The sequence below is a fragment of the Lacerta agilis genome, chromosome 15, assembly GCF_009819535.1.
Source record: "Lacerta agilis isolate rLacAgi1 chromosome 15, rLacAgi1.pri, whole genome shotgun sequence".
In the NCBI taxonomy this organism is placed as follows: Eukaryota; Metazoa; Chordata; class Lepidosauria; order Squamata; family Lacertidae; genus Lacerta; species Lacerta agilis.
The window spans coordinates 33813915-33840877 of NC_046326.1; the positions used below are offsets into that span (position 1 = coordinate 33813915).

At 45.0% G+C, this 26963-nt stretch overlaps 1 protein-coding gene across 1 annotated transcript in view; it reads left to right on the forward strand.

Annotated features, from left to right (window-relative positions):
* Nucleotides 1-26963, forward strand: part of AUTS2 (activator of transcription and developmental regulator AUTS2) — a 659999-nt gene that overhangs the window by 581819 nt on the left and 51217 nt on the right. Inside the window, exon 6 of the mRNA XM_033171799.1 lies at nt 16022-16070. Within this exon, the coding sequence (XP_033027690.1) occupies nt 16022-16070 (49 nt within the window). The remainder of the gene's footprint in view (nt 1-16021; nt 16071-26963) is intronic.

Consider the following 26963-nt stretch of genomic DNA (forward strand, 5'->3'; position numbering starts at 1 on the left):
TTTCCTGCAAACATCTTGAGGGGGGTTTGCAATGAAACACTACCCCCCCCCCAAAAAAAAAATCAATAGGAACAAGAAATTCAGATCAGTTACATTCAATGTGAGAAAAAGACTCTGTGACTTGAAAACAGAGGCAATGCCTTTGTAACCCACAAAAATCTTTCATAAAAACAAGAAACCCCAATGAATTCAACTTCAGCTGAAGACACATTCACACCATAGATTTAAAGCACTATGGTACCACTGAAAACAGTGATGGCTTCCACCCCCTGAAAAAAGAGAGATTTCTGGGAACTGTAGTTTGCTATGGGTGCTGAGAGGAGACCCCTATTCCTCTCCTGAGTTACCTGTGTTGAGGGATTGATGGTTGAACCACTCTTGGAAGTTTAGCTCTGGGGGGGGGGTCTACAAAAAGTGCTACTCCCCTCACAAAGTTACAGTTCCGAAGTGCTTTAGCAGTAAGTCACTGGAACTCTGGGAATTGTAGCTCTGTGAGGACAATAAAATTCTCCTAACAACTGTCACCCTCCTTACAAACTGCAGTTCCCTGGATTCTTTGGGTGAAGGAAGCCAAGACTGTTCAAAGCGGCATCATATTGCTTCAAATGCATGGTGTGAATGTGGCCAGTCAGGTTAACCTCATTAGCAACCAGCAAAAACCTGGGACTAGAAGTCAGTTTTCAGCAAGCCTGGATAACCAAGAACAATAGGCGCTTTGGTAAAAGGCTCCTGCTTCTTTGCAACTTGGCAAAAACAGTACCCTTTGTTTTATAGTATTAATGGCAACCCTATACTCCCCCCCCCCCACACCACATTACATTGGCATTTTTTTCTTTCTGCAGCCTTTGCAAAACTAAAAAACACTTTGTAATCCCTCCCTTTTATCCAGAACAGATTGCAGTTTTAAGCAGAGGGCCATAAACTGCAGGTTCAAAGAAAACTAAAGTGAATTAGCATAAAACGCTGGAATTCTCATTTAGGCAAACAGCAAGGCAGTTGCTCCGCCAGCAATTTTATGAGGGTTCTTTGGGTTGCAGGGTGGGGGGGGGGAGTTTTCAAATGGAAACAAAGATGAAAAGAGTTGAGCAATCATGCCCCGCTCCCCGGTTTCCCACAAGGGAATCCTTAGATAGTTCAGTGTGGCTGATACTTTCAGGCTCAAGGCCCTTCCGCTGTAGCCGGATCAGACACAAGCGCAGATGGTTGTGTAAAACACCCTCCCAGGACATCAGACCCTCCAAGTGTCCCTATTTTCTGGGGACAGTCACGGATTTACAGAAGCCGTCCCCGGCTTCTGATTCAATCCCAGATTGTCCCACTTTTCCTTAGTACGTTCCTATTTCCATTGGAGAAATGTGGGAGAGTATGGTAGGGTGTCCCTATTTTCATCGGAGGGTATGGAGTTGTGTGAACCCTGAGCCAAGGAGATAAGAAACTCTACAACCTTTAGAAGACATCTGAAGGCAGCCCTGTACAGTGGTACCTCGGGTTACAGACACTTCGGGTTACAGATGCTTCGGGTTACAGATGCTTCAGGTTACAGACTCTGCTAACCCAGAAATAACGCTTCAGGTTAAGAACAGAAATCGTGCTCTGGTGGCGCAGCGGCAGCAGGAGGCCCCATTAGCTAAAGTGGTGCTTCAGGTTGAGAACAGTTTCAGGTTAAGAACGGACCTCCAGAACGAATTAAGTACGTAACCAGAGGTACCACTGTATAGGGAAGTTTTAAAATGCTTAAACAAAGACAACAATAAAGTTGACACACTATAAAGAAAAAAGAAAACTGAAAGATTTTTTTTTTTACAAAATTTACAAAAAAACAAAACAAAACAGGACAAAAGAAAAAATTAACATATTTTCCAAAGTTTAAAACATTCTTGTTGTTAAATAAAAAGACTCCCAATTAGTATCGCTGTATCTGTTATTTTTACCCAAGTTTTTCGCACAGTTATAAGCTTTTTATTCCCTTCTTTTTATCTCTTAACTTACTCTGATTTAATATCTTATTTGGTTCAGTCTAATTCTGCTAATAGAAATAGCAGTATTAGCAGAATAAAATTATTATTATTATTATTATTATTATTATTATTATTATTATTATTATTATTATTAAACTGGACGTCCTATTTTCATCAAAGAAATGTTGGAGGGTATGGGCCATTGCAGAGTCAGAAAATGTGTAGTAAACGGCACCCAATGTGATCCAGGTGCTGGGCAACTCCTGTGTGAAAAAAAGGTTGTAATGTTTGGTGCTTCTATACTTACCGGAGTGGGGAGGTATAACAGGAATTTATAAAAGCATGCATGGTATGGGAAAAGGCTCCCCATGTTATTTCATGCGATTGGAACCTAGGAACTTCCAGTGATGCTGGATGGTGGGAAATTCAGCACAGACAAAAGAAAGGGCTTCTTCACATTGCACATGGTTTTCAGCTGCGGTTTAGCTAATTATTTCAGTCTTTGCATTGCCTTGAGATATGTGTGGGCGCTGGTCGGTGAATAAAAATAATGATAATAATAATCGTTATGCTATTGCAAGAAGCTCTTGTGGCCACTGACTTTTAATGGCTTTTAAAGAGAGCAATGGACAAATACATGGAGAGCATAAGGCAACAATAAGGGCTGCTGGTTGTGAAGACTGTGTGCTGCCCCCCAGGATCAGAGGAAGGACTTGCTGGGGGAGAGGTGTAGGGAAGCATTATTACACACATAAATAAAAATTGCATTCCCCCCCCCCCAAAAAAAGAACCTGGCAACTATCTTGCTGTGGCTGATGATTGAATCATGCATGTTTTGATGCACATGAGCTCCTGCACATGTAGAATCTCATCTCTCTTCACACACACACACACACACACACATACACAGGCTGTGCACCTGATCTGGCTGAAGCCTGGATCCCAAACTGAATTGGGCAGAGTCAGGGGGATCTGAGCTTTGGATGGATTGGGTTGAGACAGCCCTGGGTCTCGCTGGTCCACCAGGGTGATCCAGGTCTGTTAGAAGGCAGGGCCTCAGGCAGCAAGTAGGAAAGTAGAATTATAAAAATGTAGAGTTGGAATGGACCCTGAGGGCCATCGAATCCAACCCCCTGCAATGTAGGAATCTCAGCTAAAGCATCCATGGCAGATGGGCATCCAACCTCTGCTTAAATATCTCCCAGGGAGGAGAGTCCACCACCTTCCAAGGTAGTCCGTTCCACTGTCGAACAGCTCTTATTGACAGAAAGTTCTTCCTGAGTCAGAATCTCCTTTCTTGTAACTTGAAGCAATTGGTTTGGGTCCTACTCTCCGGAGCAAGAGAAAACAAGCTTGTTCCATCTACAATGTGATAGCCCTTGAGATATTTGAAGATGGTCATCATATCTCCTCTCACTCTCCTCTTTTCCAGGCTAAACATACCTAAATCCCTCAACCATTCCTCATAAGGCCTGGTTTTCATACCGAGAAGAGGCACATGACAGCCTATTCAAAGTGCAGCCTTGGGCTGGTTGCAAAAGGGCTTTCAAAAAGCCCCACACTTTGACTGTGGGCACCTGTTCCTGGCAGGAGAACAGGAGCACACAGCCAAACTGAGCAGGATTTAACATCTCACTCATCAGGTGGTGAGCAGAAGGTGCAGTCTTGGGAGCCCTGAGGGTATGCACAGATGAATAATAATAAATTATTATTATTATTAATGTTTAATAGATTATTGCATTTTAATGTTCTGTTGGAAGCCACCCAGAGTGGCTGGGGAAACCCAGCCAGATGGACGGGGTATAAATAATAAATTATTATTATTATTATTATTATTAAGCAGATCGCAGAAGGACTGAACCCTCTGCTCACCAGATCAGGCCCTGGATCAGATTTGGGTGTTGGGTGCAGACCCCTATACGATTCCACTTTGCAGCATTTCAACAATATGCAGAAGCATATTTGCAATGGAAATAAACAGAAAGAGCTGAAAGCTGGTTTTGTATACCATTTTGAGGCTTCCCATTCTGACAATCTCAAGCGGAATATACATTTTATGAAATATATAAATTTATATATAAAGCTGTCAGCTGCTGAAAAAATGCTCCAGAAATCCCCAAAATGGATTTCAGAAATCCTCTTGAGCTAAACAACATTTTCGGAAGGCGTGAAACTTGGAGCAGAGTAAGCCCACGGACCTACAAAGGAACAGCTAAGAGAAACATGCTCAATCTTTAAATATGAACCCTCACCTTGTGGGAGGTGGGAGGCCGAGGAACTATTCAGGTGAGGGGTTTTAAGAGTAACATCCCAACCAACACCAAAACAGCAACAGAGCCGGGCAAGGGAAGGGATGCAGAACACCACATCTAACGGAGCTGTGATTACGGCTCTGTTAGATAACCAGCAAATCGCAGCATGGGGGCTTGAAGGAAATGAGCACTTGATAAATATTTTCCACAACAAAACACAATTGGTTTCAATGGGATCGTGCTCTGTTTCTCATTAGTTACCCTTCACTTGTTAGACAAGTTCCATATTTCACAGAAACCCCACTGTGAGATATTGTGTGTGTGTGTGTGTGTGTGTGTGTGTGTGTGTGGAGCAGCGATCCATTTAACCACGCGGTTGTTGATGTTTTCAAATATATACATCTGTTTTGCCTCCCTTCCTCACGCCTCACCTTTCCTTCTCCCCTTAAGGAGACATCCGAGAAGAGTTTAAAAGCCAGGGTAGCACGCCGCCGGCCCTTTTGATGCTGAAGAGGTGCAATAGGCCCCAAAGCCATTATCACGGCCTTGACAGGGTGCTGCAGTATCAAGCCATGTACAAAAAAGCACTCAGCTGACACGGGGGTAGGGGGTGGGGAGGGAGGCTCACTCTACTTCCCACCCCACCCCCCTACCCACTGCCTTTTCTTCCCCCCACAAGCAGCCTTTTTGTGCTCATTAAATGCAACCTTATCTCTGAAATGACGAGTGCACCTAATCTCGTTTTCTGACAAGCAATTCTGACAGCACCTTCCTTTTGATTTTGAAGACACGTAGCTAGACATATATTAATCTGTCAGTCACAGCCCCCTAGGAAAGACGGGGGTAGGGGAGGTGGGAGGTGGGGAGAAAGAGAGAGAGAGAGAGAGAGAGAGAGAGAGAGAGAGAGAGAGAGAGAGAGGAGTATTTGTCAAAATGACACACACACACACACACACACACACACACAACCAACACAGCCAGCCCCAGTATATGCCCATCTCTGTGTATTCCGCACACAGATTCAAAGCATCAAATCCTGAACCAAAGACGACCATCATTGACAGCCATCTGTCAGGAATGCTTTGATGGTGTTTCCTGCTTGGCAGGGGGTTGGACTAGATGGCCCTTGTGGTCTCTTCCAACTCTAGGATTCTATGATTTGTGAGTATTCCATAAGGGAAAACAAAATCGAAAATTCTTTCTAGTAGCACCTTAGAGACCAACTGAGTTTGTTCCTGGTATGAGCTTTCTCTTCAGATACACGTGTATCTGAAGAAGTGTGCATGCACACGAAAGCTCATACCAGGAACAAACTCAGTTGGTCTCTAAGGTGCTACTAGAAAGAATTTTCGATTTTGTTTTGACTATGGCAGACCAACATGGCTACCCACCTGTAACTGGTTCCATAAGGGAGTTACTAGTCTTGAGGACCATACGTTTTCCTTCCAGACATTCAAAGCATTAGTTTACGATAGAACTGGAGCCTGGGGCCCCCCCTGACATGAATAAACTCTCTGCTTTGCCACAAAAACACTCTTTCAAGTAGTAACAATAACTTGGGTCAATCGGGCCCATTTGGGTTGAGACACCCCTTGGCAGTTGAGCTGCCTGGAGCAATCCAGGGCTATGAGTGTTGCATGGGGAAGCTGTCTTGCAGGTGTATATGATGCAGACAGCATGTTGGGCGAGCAGCACCCAGCAGGATCGAACCCTCTGCTCACTAGCTGCTAAGCGGGGGGGCTCAGTCCAGAGGGCTGCTCCTTTGCAAGCGTGCGAAGCAGGACTGAACCCTTCTGCGTTGGGCTTGAGTTTGCAACACTGCCTGTCCCCCTTCCCTTCCTGGCCAAGTGTTGAATTTGGGATTAAAACTTATTAAACACAAGCCCTATCCCCAGAACTGATTTGGGACCAAATCCAGGCTAGATCCTGGACAGGTTGGGTCTTTCCTGGGTCCTGTCGGGGAGGAGGCTGTGCACAGGACTAGTGGTAATGGTTTAGGCAGTGGTGACATGCAGGAAGGCTTCTGGAGCCCAGATCCCAGGGTCCGATTTAGCAGAATAAGCAGGAGGTCCCACAATACATAGCTGAGTTGATTAGAGCATGGTGCTGATAATGCCAAGGTTGCAAGTTCAATCCCTGTGTAGGACAGCTGCATATTCATCATTACAGGGCGTTTCACTGTGGGGTCATTGGTTTAAATCCAATTCTCAACATTTATGTGGCAAGCTGTGATTGAGGATATTTTTAATCCCTGTGGAAATTGGGTGTATCTTTTAAATCTTTGAAGAGTTCAGATTGCTTCACCTCACCTTGCCTCACCTCAAAGGGCCTCTGCTTCTTTCCAAATTATTTTTATTGTCAACCAGGTTTTACTACACTCAAGCAGTATAAAAAAATTGTTAAATAAATAACTGCACTATACATTTAAAGCAGTTGTTGTTGTTCAGTCGTTCAGTCATGTCCGACTCTTCGTGACCCCATGGACCAGAGCGCGCCAGGCACCCCAATCCTCCACTGCCTCCCGCAGTTTGGCCAAACTCATGTTAGTAGCTTCGAGAACACTGTCCAACCATCTCATCCTCTGTCGTCCCCTTCTCCTTGTGCCCTCCATCTTTCCCAACATCAGGGTCTTTTCCAGGGAGTCTTCTCTTCTCATGAGGTGGCCAAAGTACTGGAGCCTCAACTTCAGGATCTGCCCTTCCAGTGAGCACTCAGGGCTGATTTCTTTAAGGATGGATAAGTTTGATCTTTTTGCAGTCCATGGGACTCTCAAGAGTCTCCTCCAGCACCATATTCCAAAGCATCAATTCTTCGGCGATCTGCCTTCTTGATGGTCCAGCTCTCACTTCCGTACATTACTACTGGGAAAACCATAGCTTTAACTATACGGACCTTTGTCGGCAGGGTGATGTCTTTGCTTTTTAAGATGCTGTCTAGGTTTGTCATTGCTTTTCTCCCAAGAAGCAGGCGTCTTCTAATTTCGTGACTGCTGTCACCATCTGCAGTGATCATGGAGCCCAAGAAAGTGAAATCTCTCACTGCCTCCATTTCTTCCCCTTCTATTGCCAGGAGGTGATGGGACCAGTGGCCATGATTTTAGTTTTTTTTATGTTGAGCTTCAGACCATATTTTGCGCTCTCCTCTTTCACCCTCATTAAAAGGTCATACCACTAAAGAGTCATGTCATGGCTTTCCTCAAAGAAGCTTGGGAACTGTAGTTTGCTAAGGGTACTGAGAGTTCTTAGGAGATTCCATTCGCCTCACAGAGCTACAGTTGCCAGAGTGGTTTAATGACAAAACCCTCTCCCCAGGGAAGTAAGGGAATTGCAGCTCCGTGAAGGGAATAGGGGCCTCCTAAGGGCTCTCAGCACCCATCAGGGGTGTCGTTGAATCATAGTATTTTATAGCCGGAAGGGACCCCAAGGGTTATCTAGTCCAACCCCCTGCAATGCAGGAATCTCAGCCAAAGCATCCATGACAGATGGCCATCCAACCTCTGCTTAAAAATCTCCCAGAGAGGAGAGTCAAACAGTTTTTACTGTCAAAAAAGTTTTTCCGTATGTTTAGTTGGAATCTCTTTTCTTGTAACTTGAAGCCATTGGTTCGAGTCCTACCTTCCAGAGCAGGAGAAAACAAGCTTGCTCCCTCTTCCATGTGACAGCCCTTAAGATATTTGAAGATGGCTATCATATCTCCTCTCAGTCCCCTCTTTTCCAGTCTAAACACGCCCAGCTCCTTGAAGGCTTCGTTTCCAGGCCCTTGATCATCTTGGTCGCCCTCCTCTGTACACGTTCCAGCTTGTCAACATCCTTCTTAAATTGTGGTGCCCAGAACTGGACACAGTATTCCAGGTGTGGTCTGGCCAAGGCAGAATAGAGTGATCCTATTACTTCCCTTGATCTGGACACTATACTTCTGTTGATGCAGCCTAGAATAGTTTAGGGTCAACTTGAATAAAATATGGGGGGGGGAGGTAAACCATGCCCCACGTAATTGATCACATGTTGGGGCATACCCACACCATTTGAAAGGCAATGCCCATCAACTGGGGGGGGCAGCCCCTCAACTATTTTATGGGGGGCAAAGGGACCTCAGCCTCTAGGAATTGGCTCCTATGGCACCCATAGAAAACTCTAGTTCCCAGGATTCAGGTGGCGAGGAAGCCCAGAGTGTTCAGGTGGCATTATAGTGCATTAAATGTAAAGTGTAGATGTGACAGCCTGGAGTGCTCAGTTGGGTAGAGCATGGTGCTGATAATGCCATGGATGCAGGTTTGACCCCCGTTTGTGACAGCTGCATATTCCTGCTTTGCAGGGGGTTGGACTAGATGGTCCTCAGGGTCCCTTCCAATTCTATGATCTACGTGGCCTTAGGTGCTTTTTGACTCAATGACGCTTTGGGTGTATTACTTCACTTTCTCAATCCACTTCTCCGGCTTGGGGGGGCCCTTCTGGGAAATTATTTTCAGGGATTCGTCGCGGGGAGATTTTCTGCCACGCGGACGCCAGCTGCCTTGCAGTTATCCCGCCGGGAGCTGTTTCCAACGAAACTCCGGGCTGCAGCCGGACTGGGGAGGCGCGCGGCGCAGCCAAGAGGCGGGGGCGGGGAGCAGGAGGCGGAGCCTGCGCCGGGGCGGAGCGGGCAGGCGGGCGGGCGAGGCGGCGCTGCTGGCTGGCGGTGGGAAAGCAGGCGTGCCAGATTGCGGAGCCGTCGGAGGGAACGGGCGCACGGCAGCCTGCGGACAGGCGCTGCTTTTTCCTCGGCAGCTTCTGCCCCGGAGCCCCAGGCCCTCCGGGGAGGCGGGCGCCTTCGCTTTGGGCCAAGCTTTTGGACTTTCTGGATTATGGGATCGCTTCGCTACCGGCGCGCCTCGGTGCCCATGGAATTCACTTGAAGCGGGGAGGGGGGCAGCTTGGAGAGGCGCTTTGTGTGCGCGAACAAGAGGCGGTGGATCTGGGAGCTCCCCGGCACCCTTTTCTCTTACCTTCTGGAGGAGGCGAGGAAACACGGGAACAGTCGACGCCGCCGACGCCGCTGTCTTTGGGCGCCCGGAGCCTCTCCAAAGCGCGCGGTGCCAAAAGGGGTTCTTTGCGCCCTGAGCGCACATGCTTCCCTTTCTCCTGCCGGCTGGAATCCCCCAGCACGGCCTCTGATTTCCACCCCAGCCCCTCCTCTTCCTTAGCCGCTTTAGCCCTTCGGCGGTTTCTTCTTCCTCCCTAACCAACGAAGGACCGGCGATTACGCCCCCCACCCACCCCGTGGACCCACTCCGTCGCAACAACTCTTCCTCCCGGAATGGCCGTGCACTCTGGAAGACCTACAACAAGGAAAGGCTCGCTCTTGGATGGAATAGTTTGGTTTTTCTTTTGGGAATAAGCGTTTCTTCTGAGCAGAAGGGATCCGAGTTTGTCGGAGACTCAATCTCCACCACGCCCCTCTAAAAAAAATAAAATAACAACAACAACACCATGAACTTGGGGGCTGTCAATTGGGGTTAACCCTTTGCGCGATCAGGTAAATGGCCTCATGCAGTTGCGCTCGGGGCAAAATTTGAACGACCCACTAGGTGTTGTGCGTGTCTCTGTGTATCTGTGTGGATTGTACCTTTGCTTTCTTTCACGCACCGTTTGTGTCTGGTGAGAGGGGGGCTTACTTGGTTTAGTACAATGTGTGTGTGTATGGGGGCAGCGGCTTCGTGCATTGAAAATTGCCCCCCAGACCTGCCACAAACCATGGTCTTGCGGAGGCTGTTGTTTCTGTGCTTCTCTCCCCTATTTTCTTCTTGGAATCAGAATTCCTTGTAGCTAGCTTGCAATCCGCGCTGAAATGGCGCAAGTTGAAAGGATGGGGGGGATGTGCCTTTTTGCCCACCACCCTCAAGAAAAATACCCGTGGTGGTGGGGAGGGCTGGGCAGGTTTGTCCCACAGCCACAAGCCTGTCATATCACCTCTGTCCCTTCCTCATCTAAAAGAAAACAAAGCCAACCCAATCCATCAGTGCAGAAGAGGGTGTCCTCTTCCGTTGGGAAAACAACATCAACAACAACAACCAGTTTGCTCTTGGAAGTCTGTTTGGGAACAGTGTTGCAGTATCTGGAGGGCTCTTGTTGAATAGATGAGAGAGCCGTTTCCACGTCTTGGCTTACTGGCTTTTAAAATAATTGAAAGGAGACACTTAATTTCCTGCTCTGTCCTGTTGTGCTTGAGCGTGGAAGCTGGATTGGGAAGGTTTTGGAGACGGAATGAGTTTGACATCCTCAAACTCTCTCTCTCTCCCCCTGATGGGCTTGGTGGCGTTTTCCTTTGGGTGTATATGGCACACATATCCTCATTATTATACCACGCTACTGCTGTTACATCCTAACTGAGGCTAGGCTGGCGTTTGTGCATAAGGAATTAACTCCAAAGTGATCCCCCTTCCTTCCTTCCTTTTCTGTGGTGCTTGCTTATGGAAGGTACATAGCAATAAATAAATAAATAAAGCGCTGTTGCACTCCCACCCAAAATAGTATTTCTCTTGCATCTCCACATAGCCTGTCAAGCACACTACTTTGTTATGGGGTTAATCTCACTGCAGGCTCTCCTGCCTGGTGTGGGCACCTCTTTTCAAAATTTAGTTCATGGCTTTCCCTATCTTGCCGTTCCTCAGCCTGCTTTGATTTCCGCCAAGTTGCCTTATCGTCTGTTTTTCAGACCATGCCTGGTCAATCCCTCTGCTGTCTGGGTCTTCTGATGTAGATAAACACAGCGGCTATCCTCTGTCACAGCGAAAAAGGTGTTGTTGTTGTTGTTGCTGCTGCTGCTGCTGCTGCTGCTGCTACTTATTCCTTTTATCTTGCTTTACCTCCAAGAAATCCAGGGGGACGCACAAAACACACACTTACTGTTGCTCCCTTCCCAGTCCTCACGATACCCCTGTGAGGTAGGTTAGGTTGAAAGAGAGGTAGTGGCTGACCCAAGGTCTCCCAGTATGCTTTGTGACTGAGTAGTGATTTCAACCAAGGTCAAAATGTAGAGTTCTCTTCCATACACCACAATGGCCTTCTTTTTTTTGACATTTACTTGGGCTATGTGGATGGGTGATTTTCTCTCTCTCCAGAGACTGGATTATGGTATGGTAAAGTACCATCACCCTCAATACGTTGGCGTCCTTGCAGTGGTCTTGCAGTGAGATACATATATCTCCTGACCTGCTGTGGGTCTCTTGGACCAGATATATGTCCACAGAACATGTCGTATGCCTTCTTTCAGGTCTCTGAACACAACCAGAACTTCCATTGTCTCTGCTTTGCCTCCATCTGTGTGGTGTCGGAAGAACGGGGTGTCTGAGGAACGGAGAGGATGCATTCTTACTCTCTGGGAAGATGGTTAGGATTGATTGTGGGGAAAATAGGTCCCTGGGTTGGGAGGATGAATGGAAAAGCAGCTGGGTGTTGCGCCCCCCCCCCCCCCCGATCGTGTGCTCATGGGCCGAGAGCAGAGGAAGGGGATCTCTGCGCACTCAGCTAATAGGTTGCAGCGTGTAGAGTCTCTGTTCTGCGAGGGCAGGCATTCCTTGATGCAAAGCAGTCTCTCGGCCCCTAATTATGGCTTGGAGGATTCTCATCCCCCCCCTCCCTTTAGGCGGGAGGTGGCTTGCGGTGGCTGGATCCCACTTTCAAAAAGCCTTTCATGTCAGAGCTGATGTTTTTGCAAGTGCCTGGCCTTGGCTTATGCCAAGAAAGAAAAGCGCCAACCCTTTTTCTGTCTGGACAGGAAATATTTTTTGAGTAATACATCCCCCTGTATGGCAATAAATTCCTTGATGGAAGAGAGGAGGAACTGATTTTCCTTAGCCTGGAGGTTTGCTGACTTTTAACGTTTGGAGTCCAAGGGGAATGAAGGAGGTGGGGGGGGGTGCTTGGGAGCTAAAAGGTTTAACCTTAAAGGCAAGAAGAAAATGAAAGAGAGAGGGAGGGAGGGAGATGATGGCTCCCTCCCTCCCCAAACTCATCTTTGCTCACACAATGTCTGTAGCCAGAAGAGCTGATGAGGCTTTTGTCAAAAGAGGGATTGGATTGAAGGCACTGCTGGGGGAGCAAGGGTCATAGCTTGGGGGTAGAGCATCTGCCTCACATGCAGGAAGTCCCCGGTTCAATCCCCAGCATCTCCAGGTACGATTGGGAGAGAGACTCCCTGTCTGAAATCCTGGAGAGCTGCTGCCAGTCAGTGTAAGCAGCACTGAGCCAGATGTACCCCGTGGTCTGACTTAGGATGAGGCAGAGTCTTACGTTCGTTATCTCTATCTGTCGAGAGACTTGCTTGTCCAAATGCATTCGAACTCAGCGTTAGTGCATCCGAACACACTTGGCTCCCCAATGGCAAACAAGCAGGATGAGCGTTTCCCATCGCCTTTTGAAAGAAGGCCTTGAGAAGAAAAGAAATGAAAGGACCCGTCCCCCTCCTGCCGCCTTGCAAAAGAGGCCCCGTTTATTGGTCATGAAATCCTACCCACATCAGAATTATAATTTCCCATCCAAAAATGGCCTTTGATAAATGGAACTCTGCAGATCCTGTTGCCTGTTCCTCTCCTGGAGAGGGTTAATTTCCTCCTCCTGCTGCTGCTAATAAATTGATTTCCTGCCCATCATCCCCCATGCCTCTCCCTGTTATTATTATTATTATTATTATTATTATTATTATTATTATTATTTGTATATATAAAAAACTTGAGTTCATTTGAAAGTGGGACCCATTTGACACCTTCTTATCTTGGCTTCTCCAGCTTCTCTTTGCTGAAGAAAATAGGAAATCATTCAGTATAAAAGAACAGAGGTTTGCACTCTGCAATTTGACTAAAGGAGGAAATGAATCGGATCATTTGTAAGGGAGTTCCCAAATGCCTCCTGTTCAGGGCAAGTGTCCTCCTTTGCCTCTCAGGTGTCCTTTCCCCTCAATACTTTATTTCTTAAATGGTGTTGGGGAGCATGCTATGACTCTGAGCACAATGTCGGACGGAATATCAGTTTTGTGTTGTGTTGTGATTTGCAAACATCCCAAGCAACCTCAGCAGCAGTGTTGAGAAAGGGTTTCTGCCAGAGGCTGCAGGAGTCTTCCATAGATAAATGGTGTTTTTCTTAATTATTTGCTGTCACCGCAAACATGAGGGAGCTCTCCCCACCCCACCCCACCCCAGAAGTAGGGTGGATGTGTTAAAGGCATGTTACCTTGTGCATTCGAAGTATCAAAATACTGTAACATGGTTTTTACAATAATTTCAGTCTGTAAGGTTCCTTTAAAGTTTAAACTATTGAAAGTTGCAAATTTAATAGGGGAGGAATGAGCACACAACATGCGCTCCAAGCATTGTTTTGCATCTCTGGGGGAGAGCTGAATTCGAACGCATGGCAGCGGATGAAGCCAGTGTGGAAAGCTGGGGTTTTTTTGCATCGCAGATCCGGTTGAATGGCAAGGTTAGGAAAGCAATGAGGAATCTCTCAAATTGGGTGAAACTGGGTGACTCCTCTCCTCTTGAAGGCAAACTTCTCTCTGGTTGATTTGCTTGGCTGTTCTGCAGGATGGATCTGTCTGCAGGTAATACACCCAACATTTGCAATTTGGGGGGGGGGGTGACGGCGGCGGAATGTATTTAGTATTGCTGCGTCCTAAACACAAGGAGTTTTAATCTGCTGAAATCTCAGAATACTGAGACTAAAGCCTTAAAAAAACAACACACCAAATGAAGAATTACTAGTAAATAAAAACATTTTTGGTCTTTTCGGTTGGCTTTTCAATGATAAATAAAGGATGCAGTTCTGTGTAAAAAAAATTCAGTGTAATCCCTGTTAGAACTTACCTATAAGTTAACATACCGGTATGTAGGATCAGCTGTAGAAACAAGTAGCTAGTATCCCTGATGTTCACAAATGTATGAGTGTGGCTTTAATTTCTTCATACGCTACATATTAACGTTCAATTTAACTTACCATTTATCCATTGTTTGCAGAAGCATAGAGCGCAAATAGCTGGCTTTTGTCGAGTTCTTAATTTGTTTTTCACATGCACAAAGCTTTCTCTTTCTCTCACACTAATTGCTAGCAGGAAATCTTAATGGCTGGAATGGCATCTTTTCCCACTCATGAAAGCAATTTCCTATGAGCATCTATAGATGGTGGGTCTTGACTGCAGCTATGCTTGTGAATCTCTTAGGCTTTGGAACGTAATCTGGCGGCCGCAGAAGCTGTTGAATCTGAGCCCCACAATATACTACTACCTGACATATTTTGCATTCGTAAACGTGCTCCGTGAGTGAAATAAGAGGGTTCAAATGAGAAGGCAATTGTGGATTAAAAGACTGGTTAGAAAGAGAGACTATATTCCTGTGGCTACAACCGTGGGAGCCTGCCGTTTGGTGTGTACGCTTATTCTGCTGAAGAGAGCGGGACTCACTTTCAAAAAAACATGCACAGGATTGCATCATGGCAGGGCTAGTCAATGTGCTGTCTGGATTCCAACTCTTGCCAGTCCCAAGCAACATGGCTAATGGTCAGCGATGCTGGTCATGGTTGAAGCTGCTGGGAATTATAGTCAAAACATTTACTGGGCACCAGGTTGGGGAAGACTGTGCTAACAAATTAGCTGGATGCCTGTCGTTTGGCAGAATATCCTAAAAACGTGTGCGTTTGTGTATCAATTTGCATAGATTTGCTCAATGGAGGCTGCTTTTCTCCTTTTATCATTGGGGGTGGGGTTCGCTTTTCAGGAAGTCTTCAGAGAGATTTAAGAGGTGAGATTAGTGTTCAGGTGGCTTCCAGTCTGCTTGTATAATGTCGAACAGCAAATGAGCTCTCTTGTAAACAAAGCTCCGGAATGGCTGATTAAAACCGTACGCATTTTATTTCAAATTTGGCATCATGATTAAGAAACACACGCAATGGTATTTTTTTATTGTTATAATCGTAGTTATCAATTCAACTGAGAAAAGGGTTTTTTTTTTCATCCTGCTTATTTTGACCAAGATTAATGCACCTTTGAGACGGTGGCAACCATCTGCGGCTTGGTCTGATGAAACATCCCACAGCAGGTGAGGCGCAGACGTTCTGAAATGTTCCAAGTTTGGTTAATGAACAGGTACTAAGGCAGAGATGGGAAAGCCACTGCTTTCCTGTCCTTGGCCTAAGATGTCTTAAAGGAAGTCAAGGAGTTCGTATGGAGGACCCGCTGTGGTTGTTTGTGAGATCAGATTATCACCGGCGTGGAAATTTAAATCTGCGCTCAGTCGTGAGCAGGCTAAGCATGCCTCTGTCTAACCTACTTCAGAGGGTCTGCCTTCAGATGAATAGCTTCATGTATGCCTTCTCAGGTCTGCTTGGATGGAACGGGATACAAATGATTATTGCCATAGCTCTCTCGGATTGCAATGTGGTTTGTAATTGCTTAGAGTTCGTATTGTATTGAGAAAACACACACACACACACACACAAAATATATGTTTGTGCATGCGTGCATGCTGCTGCTGATTTGAATATGCAACAATTAAAAACAGACCCGCAGAAATATTCAGCGTTCTCTCCCTGAACCCCAGAAAACACTGCCAGATCTACTACTGTAGGAATTAAGACATGGGCAAATAGCACCATCTTCTGGGCATGTAGGGTTTAAGATCCATATTTCACACTCCTCCACCATAATTTATTTCTCTCTGTGCCTTAAAATCTCTTTTTTTGTGCCCTTGAAGTGTAAAACAATAAATATCCCCCCACTACCTTCATGTTGGTATATTCTTGACTTAACAATCTAATGTGTCTTTCTTTTCCATTGTTGTTTTTTTAGGTCTCCGACTCCAGTTCTGAAAAGTTGTTCAACACTGTTGCAAACAAAGGTAAGGGTATAATCCTCCCAGATATTATTCCAGGCCTTCCTGCTTGCTGTATCACATCTCTGTATGTGCAGCCACAAATTAAACCAAAGGTTTTGTGCTCAGCATCTCCAGTATTTCCTGAGGCTCTCCCAGATGTTTGGTATTTTTGAGCTATTCTGCTGAAAAAGTATTTATTTAAAAACCGTTAGAAATCTAAATAACACACCAGCACCACACAAATATTTTAAACATGATGGTGCCACTGTAACAGTCATGGCTTCCCTCTCCCCCCCCCCAAAAAAAGGCATCCTGGGAGCTGTAGCGTTATTAGGAGGCCTCAATCCCCCTCATATAGGGCCAGTGTGGTGTAGTAGTGGTTAAGAGCAGTAGACTCATAATCTGGTGAACTGGGTTCGTGTCTCCACTCCTCCACATGCAGCTGCTGGGTGACCTTGGGCTAGTCACACTTCTCTGAGGTCTCTCAGCCTCACTCACCTCACAGAGTGTTTGTTGTGAGGGAGGAAGGGAAAGGAGAATGTTAGCCGCTTTGAGACTCCTTCGGGTAGTGATAAAGCGGGATATCAAATCCAACCTCCTCCTCCTCCTCTTCTTCTTCTTCTTCTTCTTCTTCTTCTTCTTCTTCCTCCTCCTCCTCCTCCTCCTCCTCCTCCTCCTCCTCCTCTTCTTCTTCTTCTTCTTCTTCGAGCTGCAATTCACAGAGTTCCCTGGGAAGAGGGATTGTTAAACCACTCTGGGAACTGTAGTTCTGTGAGAGAAATAGGGGTCTCCTAGAAACTCAGCACCCTTAAGAAACTACCGTTCACAGCTGTGACTGTTAAAGTGGGTGTCATAATGCTTTTAATGTATGGTGCACATGAAAGATTTCATAAAGTATATCTGGATGGCCAGGAGGCATGAATTCGTAATGTGTTCAGAAAGAGCATTAAACAGGCTTCAGTTTTGAGCTCATTTCACTAACACGTCGATTTGGGGAATGTTTAAATGCGCTTTGCCTCTTGATCAGCTTGTGTGATGGATACAGAATTGTTAATAGCCAGTTTGGAGGGCAGGCAGTTACCGTTACATGATATCTGGAATGTGTGTGGCAGCAGTTGTTACCTGCAGCTTTGTCTGGTGGAGTCAATCAATAAGAGACAGGAAGAAACACAGTTTTAACAAATGCATTGTTCCATTAAAGGTAAAGGTAAAGGGGCCCCTGACTATTAATAGGCCAACTGGAACTTTGGGGTGGGGGCAAATGGAGTCTACTGTTGAGGTTCAACCATAGGAGAGACAGGTCAAGATGGTGCTACTGCTATATGGCCAGTGGAGGGTTGCCATTTGTTCCTAAAATTAAGATTCAAAGGCAAAAAATACAACTTGGGTGCCTATTTGATGAATGGTGTGTGTATGTGTGGGAGAAAGCTTTGTGAACAGACCTGTGCTGCAATTATTATCACTTTGATCTTATCTGACAAGGGTGAATCATGCATCAAAGTGATGCAAAAGTCATGAAATGGGGTACAACTGCAATAAAAATAACAGTATTCAAAAGCTGAACAAATGAGTGGATAAAGGTAAAGGGACCCCTGACCATTAGGTCCAGTCGTGTCCGACTCTGGGGTTGCGGCGCTCATCTTGCTTTACTGGCCGAGGGAACCGGCGTACAGCTTCCGGCTCATGTGGCCAGCATGACAAAGCCACTTCTGGTGAACCAGAGCAGTGCATGGAAACGCACCAGAGCGGTACCTATTTATCTACTTGCACTTTTGACATGCTTTTGAACTGCTAGGTGGGCAGGAGCAGGGACTGAGCAACAGGAGCTCACCCCGTCGCAGGGATTCGAACCGCCAACCTTCTGATCAGTAAGCCCTAGGCTCTGTGGTTTGTCTTTATAATGGAGATCATAGCAAGCATTGCAGTGGTGCATTGTGGTGTCAGAATTTTGTGTGCAGTGTTCCGATTTTTGATTACTCTTGTCTGGAGGCTGGTAAGTTGGTTAATTCAGTGGCGAGACACTTTTTAACTTCTGGTTTTCTCATCCCTCCTGGATTTTGTTGAGCAAATGAAGTAGCATAGAGAGGGCATTCTTTCGCAGAGTGTTGTATCCTGAAAAAGCCAGGCAGCCTTTGTAGAGGTGGGGCTGCATCTTAATGGTGGAATGCTTTGCTTGATCCCTAATAGCTCCAGATTAAAAGGATCAGGTGATGGGAAGGGCCCTTCCACATGAAACAAAACAAAGGAGAGCTGTGGGCAGTCGAAGTAGACAAGATGCCCATAATCTACTCTAGGTGAACCAATGACGTGTCTCAGTAGAAAGCAGATTCATACCTTGAGATGCCTATACAGGCAATGCCAGGAACAGCGAATGCACAATTTATTTAAGGGCAGAATAAGCATAGTTTATATACTTAAAACTGCCAAAGCCATGCGAAAACACCTTCTTCTTTTTTGGCCAGAAGTTCCTCTTCTTCACCTTTAACTTTGGGCAGGTCATGCTTCATCATATCATCCTCTCAGATACCCCTAAACTGCTCTTGGTTTTGAACTTGTTAGTTGCTGAACTAAGGCAGAAGCATAAATGAATGATTGTTGTATAGGAGATAAGAACTAGTCACTCCTACAGAGAAACTGCCACCGATACAGGATGTAAACAAGGAGCAATGCATGCGTTGTGCTCATTCGACAGCATCATCATTAGTGGGGTGTCTGATAGGGAATTTGTGCGGTTGCAAGATCTGCTTGAAGAAAACCCTGGGTTTTCATTGCCCTTGTGTTAGCAAAATGTCATTTCTTTGCAAAATGGTACAAAAATGTATTTTGGGTTATCGGTGTGTGTGTGTGTGTGTGTGTGTGTGTGTGTGTGTGTAAGTGTTCAAAAAGGTAATTATAACCCTTCAGCTATCACAGAACTTGAAAACCATAACACAACCATAGAAATTTCTTATCTCTCTCTCTCTCTCTCTCTCTCTCTCACACACACACACACACACACACACACACACACACAAAATCTACATTCTGTAATTTGTGACCGTGAGCTATGTGGGCTTTTTCAACAGACACATCACTTGCTTCTGAGGTGATTTGTAAATATTTCTGTGCAACAGAGCACATGGTCTTAATTGCAGTCGCTCTTATCTCATGCATCATATGTCAGCCTTTTCAACACTGCTGTTCCTTGCTCTCCCTCCCACTTGCATGTGCCCCCCCCCAAGTCAAAAGGCCAAACCCTGTATTCAGGTACTTGGAGATGGAAGAGGGGGTCTGCAAAATGTAGCTCAGATTATTAGCCATGGGTTGGGGAATCTTGGTCTTAACAGAAATGAAAAAACAGGGCTTTTGGTTTCCAGAACACTTTGAGAACCACGGATGGATCCTTGGCTGAGATCTTTCTAAATGTCCCCTCTCCAAAGGAGGTGTGGAGGGGGGGGGGTTGACACCTTCTCCATGGGGGCTCCCTGTTTTTGGAATGCTCTCCCTGGCAAGACAAACCTGGCGCCATCACTACCTGTTTCTAGACACTAGGGAACAACAATTTATTTACACAGGCCTTTGGATCTTAATTTTCTCCTTATGTTTTAGTGGGGTCAGGTTGAGTTGGATCTTCTCTTTTATACATATTTTTGGGAGACTTATAGTTGTTCCTACTCTTGTTTTTGTAAGTTCCTTTGAGTTTACCTTTTGGGGCATGGGGGTGGCAAGATTAGAAGAAGAAGAAGAGTTTGGATTTAATATCCCGCTTTTCACTCCCCGAAGGAGTCTCAAAGCGGCTAACATTCTCCTTTCCCTTCCTCCCCCACAACAAACACTCTGTGAGGTGAGTGGGGCTGAGAGACTTCAGAGAAGTGTGACTAGTCCAAGGTCACCCAGCAGCTGCATGTGGAGGAGCGGAGACACGAACCTGGTTCCCCAGATTACGAGTCTACTACTCTTAACCACTACACCACACTGCCTCATTGACACGGAAACCTAATTATTTCTTAATTTAAGTCATTATCCCTCTCAAGTCTCCTATTGCAACCCTATGCATACCTCTGTAAAACTCCAATGGAATGGATGGGTCTTGCTTCCTGGCTAAAAGAAATGTGGGTTAGCAAACAGATCAGTTAGTTGTTAGGAGTATGCAAGGAGGAAAGCTTTTTATTTTAACACTGTCACTTCCTGCTATTTTGATACTGGTCTTCTGGCGCTACTATATGTGATCCATATTTCTTACCAGCATATTTTTAAAGAGTGACTACGTTGTGATGGATTTTTTATTTTTATTTTTTTCCGTTCTCGTTCATGATTCATACTGCTTACTGGCTTATTTTTAATGTGTAGCTTGTGTTTTGCGATGGATTATTCTGTGTGCGCTCCCCTGCCTCCCCCATCCCCGGCCAGTGTCTCTCTAGCCTTCGGAATAGATGCAAGGCTTAATGTTCAAGCCCACTCATTAGGTCTGTGATCCTCTTGGCAATTATGCTGCTCCTTCTGAAATGACTTTGATGTATATTGAATTATATCTATTTTTAATTGCATAATGGAGCACTGGTCCTGTTTCATGTATTAGCATCCCTTTGAAGTTATGAACTAAGGGAATTCCCCCTCCCTGCCCCTTTTTAGAGGGATGGGGGAGACAGAGAGGGGGGAAGCTAAATACTGTAGATTTATTTGTCTTTGCATACACAGATGAGCTTCTTTTTACATTGAGAAGAGGTCAAAATCGGGGATGGCAAGTGGGGTGGGTGGGAAGACTGTATTTGTTCAAACAGGTCGAATCTCCCCACCCTATGCTCCCCCCCCCCAGTAAACATGGTGAGTGCATCTCTATTTTGCTAATGCCTTCTTTTGAGTGTGTGGAATGCAAGGATGCCTGATCTTTAGAAAGGAGTCAAACAGAAATGGAAGCCACATTTCGGAGGAAGAGACAGTGACCAGGGAGAAGGCGCTGCTCTCCTTCAGATGAAGAAACAGGCAGTGATGGATAGAGAGGGGGCACATTTCCCCCTTCCTTTCTCCCCCCTTTCTCCTTATTCTCTCCCCACCCCACCTCAGGTTCTTATTTTGTTTACTTACTTAGTTTGATTCATGCCATCTCTTTGTTTGTGAATGAACCTCACATTGACAGGGGAGACTTGCTTCTCCCGGGTCTTTTGGGGTTTGTGCTGGGGTGATTTAGTTCCCATGAAAGGATTAAGGATTCCTTTGTGTCAGCCTAAAGTCAACACGAGGTCTTTCTTTGCCTTTTGCTTGGGAAGCTGTACACAAATAAGCTTCTTCTTTCTTTTTCTTTCTTTCTTTCTTTCTTTCTTTCTTTCTTTCTTTCTTTCTTTCTTTCTTTCGCCAATGGCAGATTACGATTTTGCTCCTGATTTCCATTGAAATGGCGACTTTTCTTCTCGGCCGCCAGAATTTCCATCTTGGTTGCCATTAGATAATTCCTGTTGGGTACATGAATGACCAGGAAAGAATCCATGAAAATCCAGGTGCTTCAAAACCATTCTGACTCTATTTTTACTAGAGATTAAGAGGAGAGAGAGTGTGGCTCCCCCCTTTTTTTCAAAGCATAAGGGAGCAGTTTTGTTATAAAGGATTAGAATTCCAGCTGTCAGGAAGCAAACCCAGGGAGAGATGTGCTTCTTCTTGCCTTCCATGGGTAATTGCTTCCAGGTAGATGTAGGGGGCTTGGAATGGGGTGGATATTTGCCTTGCAGTTGTCAGCAATCTTTCTCTCTCTTCTCCTACTCCCTGTCTACATATTGCACGGAGAAGCTTGCAGTTTGTGTTTGAAATTCAAGGCCTCTTTGAGTTAGCTTTTATATCCAGAGGTAAGTAGAACAGCCACAGGAGAGATCACATTTGCTGTGGGTGTTTAATGAGAGTACAAGTCTTTGTTCTTCTTCTTTTCTTGACTGATGGCTTGAGTATGTGTCTCTTTCTGCTTTAGATCATAGGAACATAAGAAGTGCAGTGGTCCATCTAACTCAGAATTGCTTACAACAGGAGTACTGACTAACCTTCAGGTGTTGTTGGACTGAAACACACCTAATCTATCACATATGTCCAGTGCTCAAAAGCTTGAATTGTCTGTCCTTATGCTCCCAAGCCAGCTTCAAGGTTCTCATATTAATTTATAGAACCCTTAGCAACTTAGCTGCAGGATACCTTGGGAACAAGCTTATATCTCTGTTTGGTCTTTGAGGGAGTCACTGTTATTGGTCCCCCATGGCTCATTTCCACCAGGAGCTGTGCTGCATTCATTATTGTACGTCCAATTTTATGAAACTCCTCCCAGATGAACTGCTAGCACCAACTGAATGCCTTTTCAAAATTATTATCCCAGCAGACATTTTAACTGAAGTCTGATCAATTTTAGCTGGGTTTTTGTTTGCATCGTACCGAGTTTCTTGTATACCATCATAATTAAGCGGTATATAAATTGTCAACATAAATCACCTCCCATCATCCCTGACCAGTGGCCAAGCTGACTAGGGCTGATCAGAGTTGGAGCTGTCCAACAACATCTGGGTAGCCATGGGTTAGCCATTCCTGGTGGCTGCTCACTGTGCTTGCCTCTATGTAGTTCCATCCTTCTTTCAGACATTGTGATACTTTGATGTATTGTGATGTTTAGCTGGTTGTACATCGCAATGTTGAAAAGCAGATGTTTCCCAGCTCTACTCACTGGCAGTATCTCTCCAACATTGCAGAAGGGTCTCTGTGCTGTGCTGAAACTTACCTTCCAATACCTGCAAGTTTTCTTACCCTTGTTCAGCCTAAACTGCAGCACTCTTCAGAATGTCTTTAGAATTTCATCAGGTGTGGGGTTTTGCTTACCAAGGTGTCCCCCCTTCCTAAGTTAAAAACAAACCCAACCTTTTCCTCACAGTGGCCAACCAGACGCATGTGAGAAGCTAGAGAGGTCTTCTACCAAGTGTGCCTGAAATCGGTGTGTTCACTGATTTTGTTTTTAAGGGAAGTTCTTTCTTGTATCCCTACCTGCAGTGTATAATCTCTGTACACTGGCTACAGCCTTTTACACTGTTACAGCTTGCCTAGTTATATCGTTGTTAAAATGGTTTGCTGAATCTGTTATTCTTCTGGGTTAAGGGTCACCTTGTAATAATACGATATATATAGTATATTGTAATAGTAATACATAGATAACATCATCCTCAGTACATTTAGCGGCTATGGTGCCAACTGGGAAGTCTGTCATCAGGGGCCTGTAATTCAATATGTAAAATGTAGCTTGTTCCTCTAGTCTGAACCAAAGACTTTGCATGGAAATTTGACACTTGGGGCATCCTTCAAGGTTTTGATCCAAATCATGTGGTGTCACTTTCTTTGGCGTAATTGAGTTCAAGTGCAGTGTCTCCGAAGCTGAAATAAACACCCTTCGATGTTTCAGACAGTTAAAGTGCAAAGCTCATGCATTTTAAATAAATAAGTGGAGAGCAGTCTCTTAAACTGACAGCTCTGCTCTCAACCGGGTGAAGTTTTTGGTCTGTGTGCTGGGGTGCAGTTTCCCTTTGATTGAGAGCATGTTTTGGTTGCGCTAGGGCTTTCTAAATGTTCGGCTTATGTTTACAGGAGGTTCATGTAAACTTTATGAATCCTTCTGCCCTGGTACATCAGCCATCTGTTAGCAAGATGCATATCCCAGCTGAAAGACAGAGAGCATTGTGAATACTTCTTGCTGGAGGGGGTGACTATAGGAGAAGAGCATTGCTGACATCATGTTCTACTGTGGGCCTGCTAGAAACCTCTGTCTCACCTTTATTTGAGGCTGGGCTAGACGGATTTCGGTTTGATCCAGCAGGCCTCTTTTTTAGGCTGGGGCCAAACCTGTGGGAACAGTCTAGCTCTTTTGGCTATGGTTTCAAACAGTGTTAGAAATTAGCCAGGAGCCAGGTGCATTTTGCTACCGGCATGGGCCCAGTTGGGACCACATAGAGATCTCTGGCTGCCAAAAGGAACTTCATGTTGCTGACCCCTCCAGCTTTCTTAAGCAGGCAATCATAATAGCTTATTTATTGCCTTTCTATTCCACCTTTTTCTCCAAGAAGTGTATGGTACACCCCCGCCTCAGTTAACACCCTACAATAACCCTGTGAGGGGGGATTTGAACCCTGATCTCCCAGGTCCTAGTCTGACACTCCAGCCATTATACCATACTGGCTTCCAAGAGTTATTCTGCTTTTGGCCAACTCTATAAATTAAACCAGTAGATAAATATGGGAAAGGATTTGAAATATTTTCCTTGACGTTTGAATTTGTTTTATTCTGGATTGTTTCATTTGATGTTTTTATGTGTTGTAAACAGCTTTGAGATTTTGTCCGTAAAATATAAAGTGGTAATAGAAACGGATAACAATAAATTTCCTTGTTAGAAAAGGGTGCCTAGACATTCTGTTGTGGAGACCATAACCCAGGTTTATGGTGGCCTGTTGCAATTAGCTTATATATACAGTATCTGAGTTTCTAGCACTGCTTTCAAAGTACTGGCAAAGTAGGAAGAGAGTCTGATGGAACAGAGTGGCCTTAATGGCAAAGGGCAGGCATTATGGGATGGAAGCCTCGGCTTCCATGTTACTTCAAACTAGGGCTACATTTGCACATGGGGTTCAGTGTGTTAGATTTCCCGGTTGTAATGCTAGTGCTTCAGCCCTGGTTTCTGACATTCCTTTCATTCAGCTTGTTGTATTGATTTACAAAACCCTGAACAATTTTGGGTCAGGATACGCCAGGGATCACCAAGATCATCTGCAGGAGGACTGTGGATCACTTTCCAAGCTGGTAAGGTTCATTTGATATATATATATATATATATATATATATATATATATATATATATATATATATATATACACACACACACACATACACACACACACACACACACACACACACACACACATACTGAGCCTTTAGTGGCATTAACCCAATATTGTGAAATGCTCTGCCAACAGAGATTCAGCAGTCACCTTCTGCTTCAGATTTTAAATACCACAGTGGTTAATTGATATGTGTTTTCAATGCTCTATAAATATTTTTTATAAATAGATACATAGAATGTTCGTATATGCATACTTTAGTATTTGCAATTTTGTACACGGTACTTGAAGCTACTAACATGAGTTTGACCAAACTGTGGGAGGCAGTGGAAGACATGAGTGCCTGGTGTGCTCTGGTCCATGGGGTCACAAAGAGTTGGACATGACACAACAACAACAACAACAACAACAACAACAACAACAACAACAACAAGTTACTTGTTTGGAGAAGTATAGATTTTGAAGGATGGCTGTATTCCAACCCTGGAATGTGTGAATAGGGTAAACTTCCTTCAACTACAAACTTAAATGAACCTCTCCCCCCACCCACAATCCTTATTCACAACCTTCTCTTCAAAAGACTGCAGTGGATCTCTCATCATAGCAAATTGCTGTCCTCTCTATCCATTTCACAAAGGTTTAATTTCATCTAGTTTCATGACTGGGCATCCATTGTGAGCTCTCTCATTCTCTCTCTTTGTGTTTCAAACTGTGTCCTCCTCCTATGCCGAATTCCTCAACTTTGGAAGCCAGCCACTTGGCCAAACACACTCAGGAATTGCCAGATGGACTCAAACAGGTTTTTGTTGCAACCCCCCCCCTCACTTCTTGCTTGTTGACATCTTCTTTTTGCCATCAAAGAGACCATCCTGGATTGTTGCACTTTTGAGAACTGTGCGGCCTGGAAGCCAGAGAAACTCGAGAGCTCTGTGGCTCAGCTTCACAGATGCCAAATTCTCTTGGAATGGTAGCTGAAGTCCAAAATGCCTTGGCAACGGCACTGTTGGAAAAAGAGGTCAACTGGAAAGCCAGGAAACCTTAGCCAAACAAATTGCTAGTTAGAACTTGCAAGGATAACCGGTGGTTAGCACTGCTCAGGTGGAATGGGATTGTTTCCTCAATGTAACTTGAGAAGCTTTTCCTTTGATTTGCTTCTGTGCCTTGGGGGTTGTGAATGAACGAAGGTCAGAGAGGTTTTAATTGTGTCACACAGATGACTGGCCCTTCAGTGGTAGGGCAAATGACTTTGCATGGAAGTAGCCCCAGCGACATTGCCAGTTAAAGGGAGCAGGTGATATGAAAGACCTCTGTTCCAGGACCTAGAGAGTCACAGAAGAAGGGCCATGTCTCAGTGGTGGAACATCTACCTAGGGTGCAGGTGGTCCCAGATTCAATCTCCAGCATCCTCAGCTATGGCTGGGAGAGGCCCAAGCATAAAATCCTGGAGAGGCTCTGCCAGTGCAGACATTACTAAACTAGATGCAACAATGATCTGACTCTGTATAAAGCAGAGTTCTGTCCACTGAAGTTCTATCCACTGAAAATTCTGCTCTGCTGCCCCACTTTCCATGGTTCCTGAAATTTGTGCTACGAGGGCCAAAAACTTTGTTTCTTCAAAACAAATGATTCCAAATGCTAGATTCTATGCTTAGTAGGGATGGAAAAAGCTGTCATTTTCAGCTCTCTGTTTCTCAATTTTCTAAGGTTAAGTTCAGTTCCCTGCAACAAGTTATAATTTTTTTTTCAATCGTCATGAAAATTCAATAGGATTTTAGTGTGTTTCCCCCCCACATGTTTTAGTATGAATTTTTGACTAATAATAATATACACTTTCTTGCAATCAATTTCCCATAATACAATGAATTGTTTATGTTTTGGTTTTTCTACCAATATATCCATTGTTGTGCCTTCTCCCCATATAAGTGGGATATCAAATCTAAACTCCTCCTCCTCTTCTTCTTCTTCTGCCCCAACACCCCAATGGGCACGATCCGCCACTGGTGGAGGGATCATACTGGAAAGTAACAACAAGGGATGGACCTTACAGTCTGGCAGGCATGGAGCAAGGCATGCAGTTGAAATGGAGACAAGC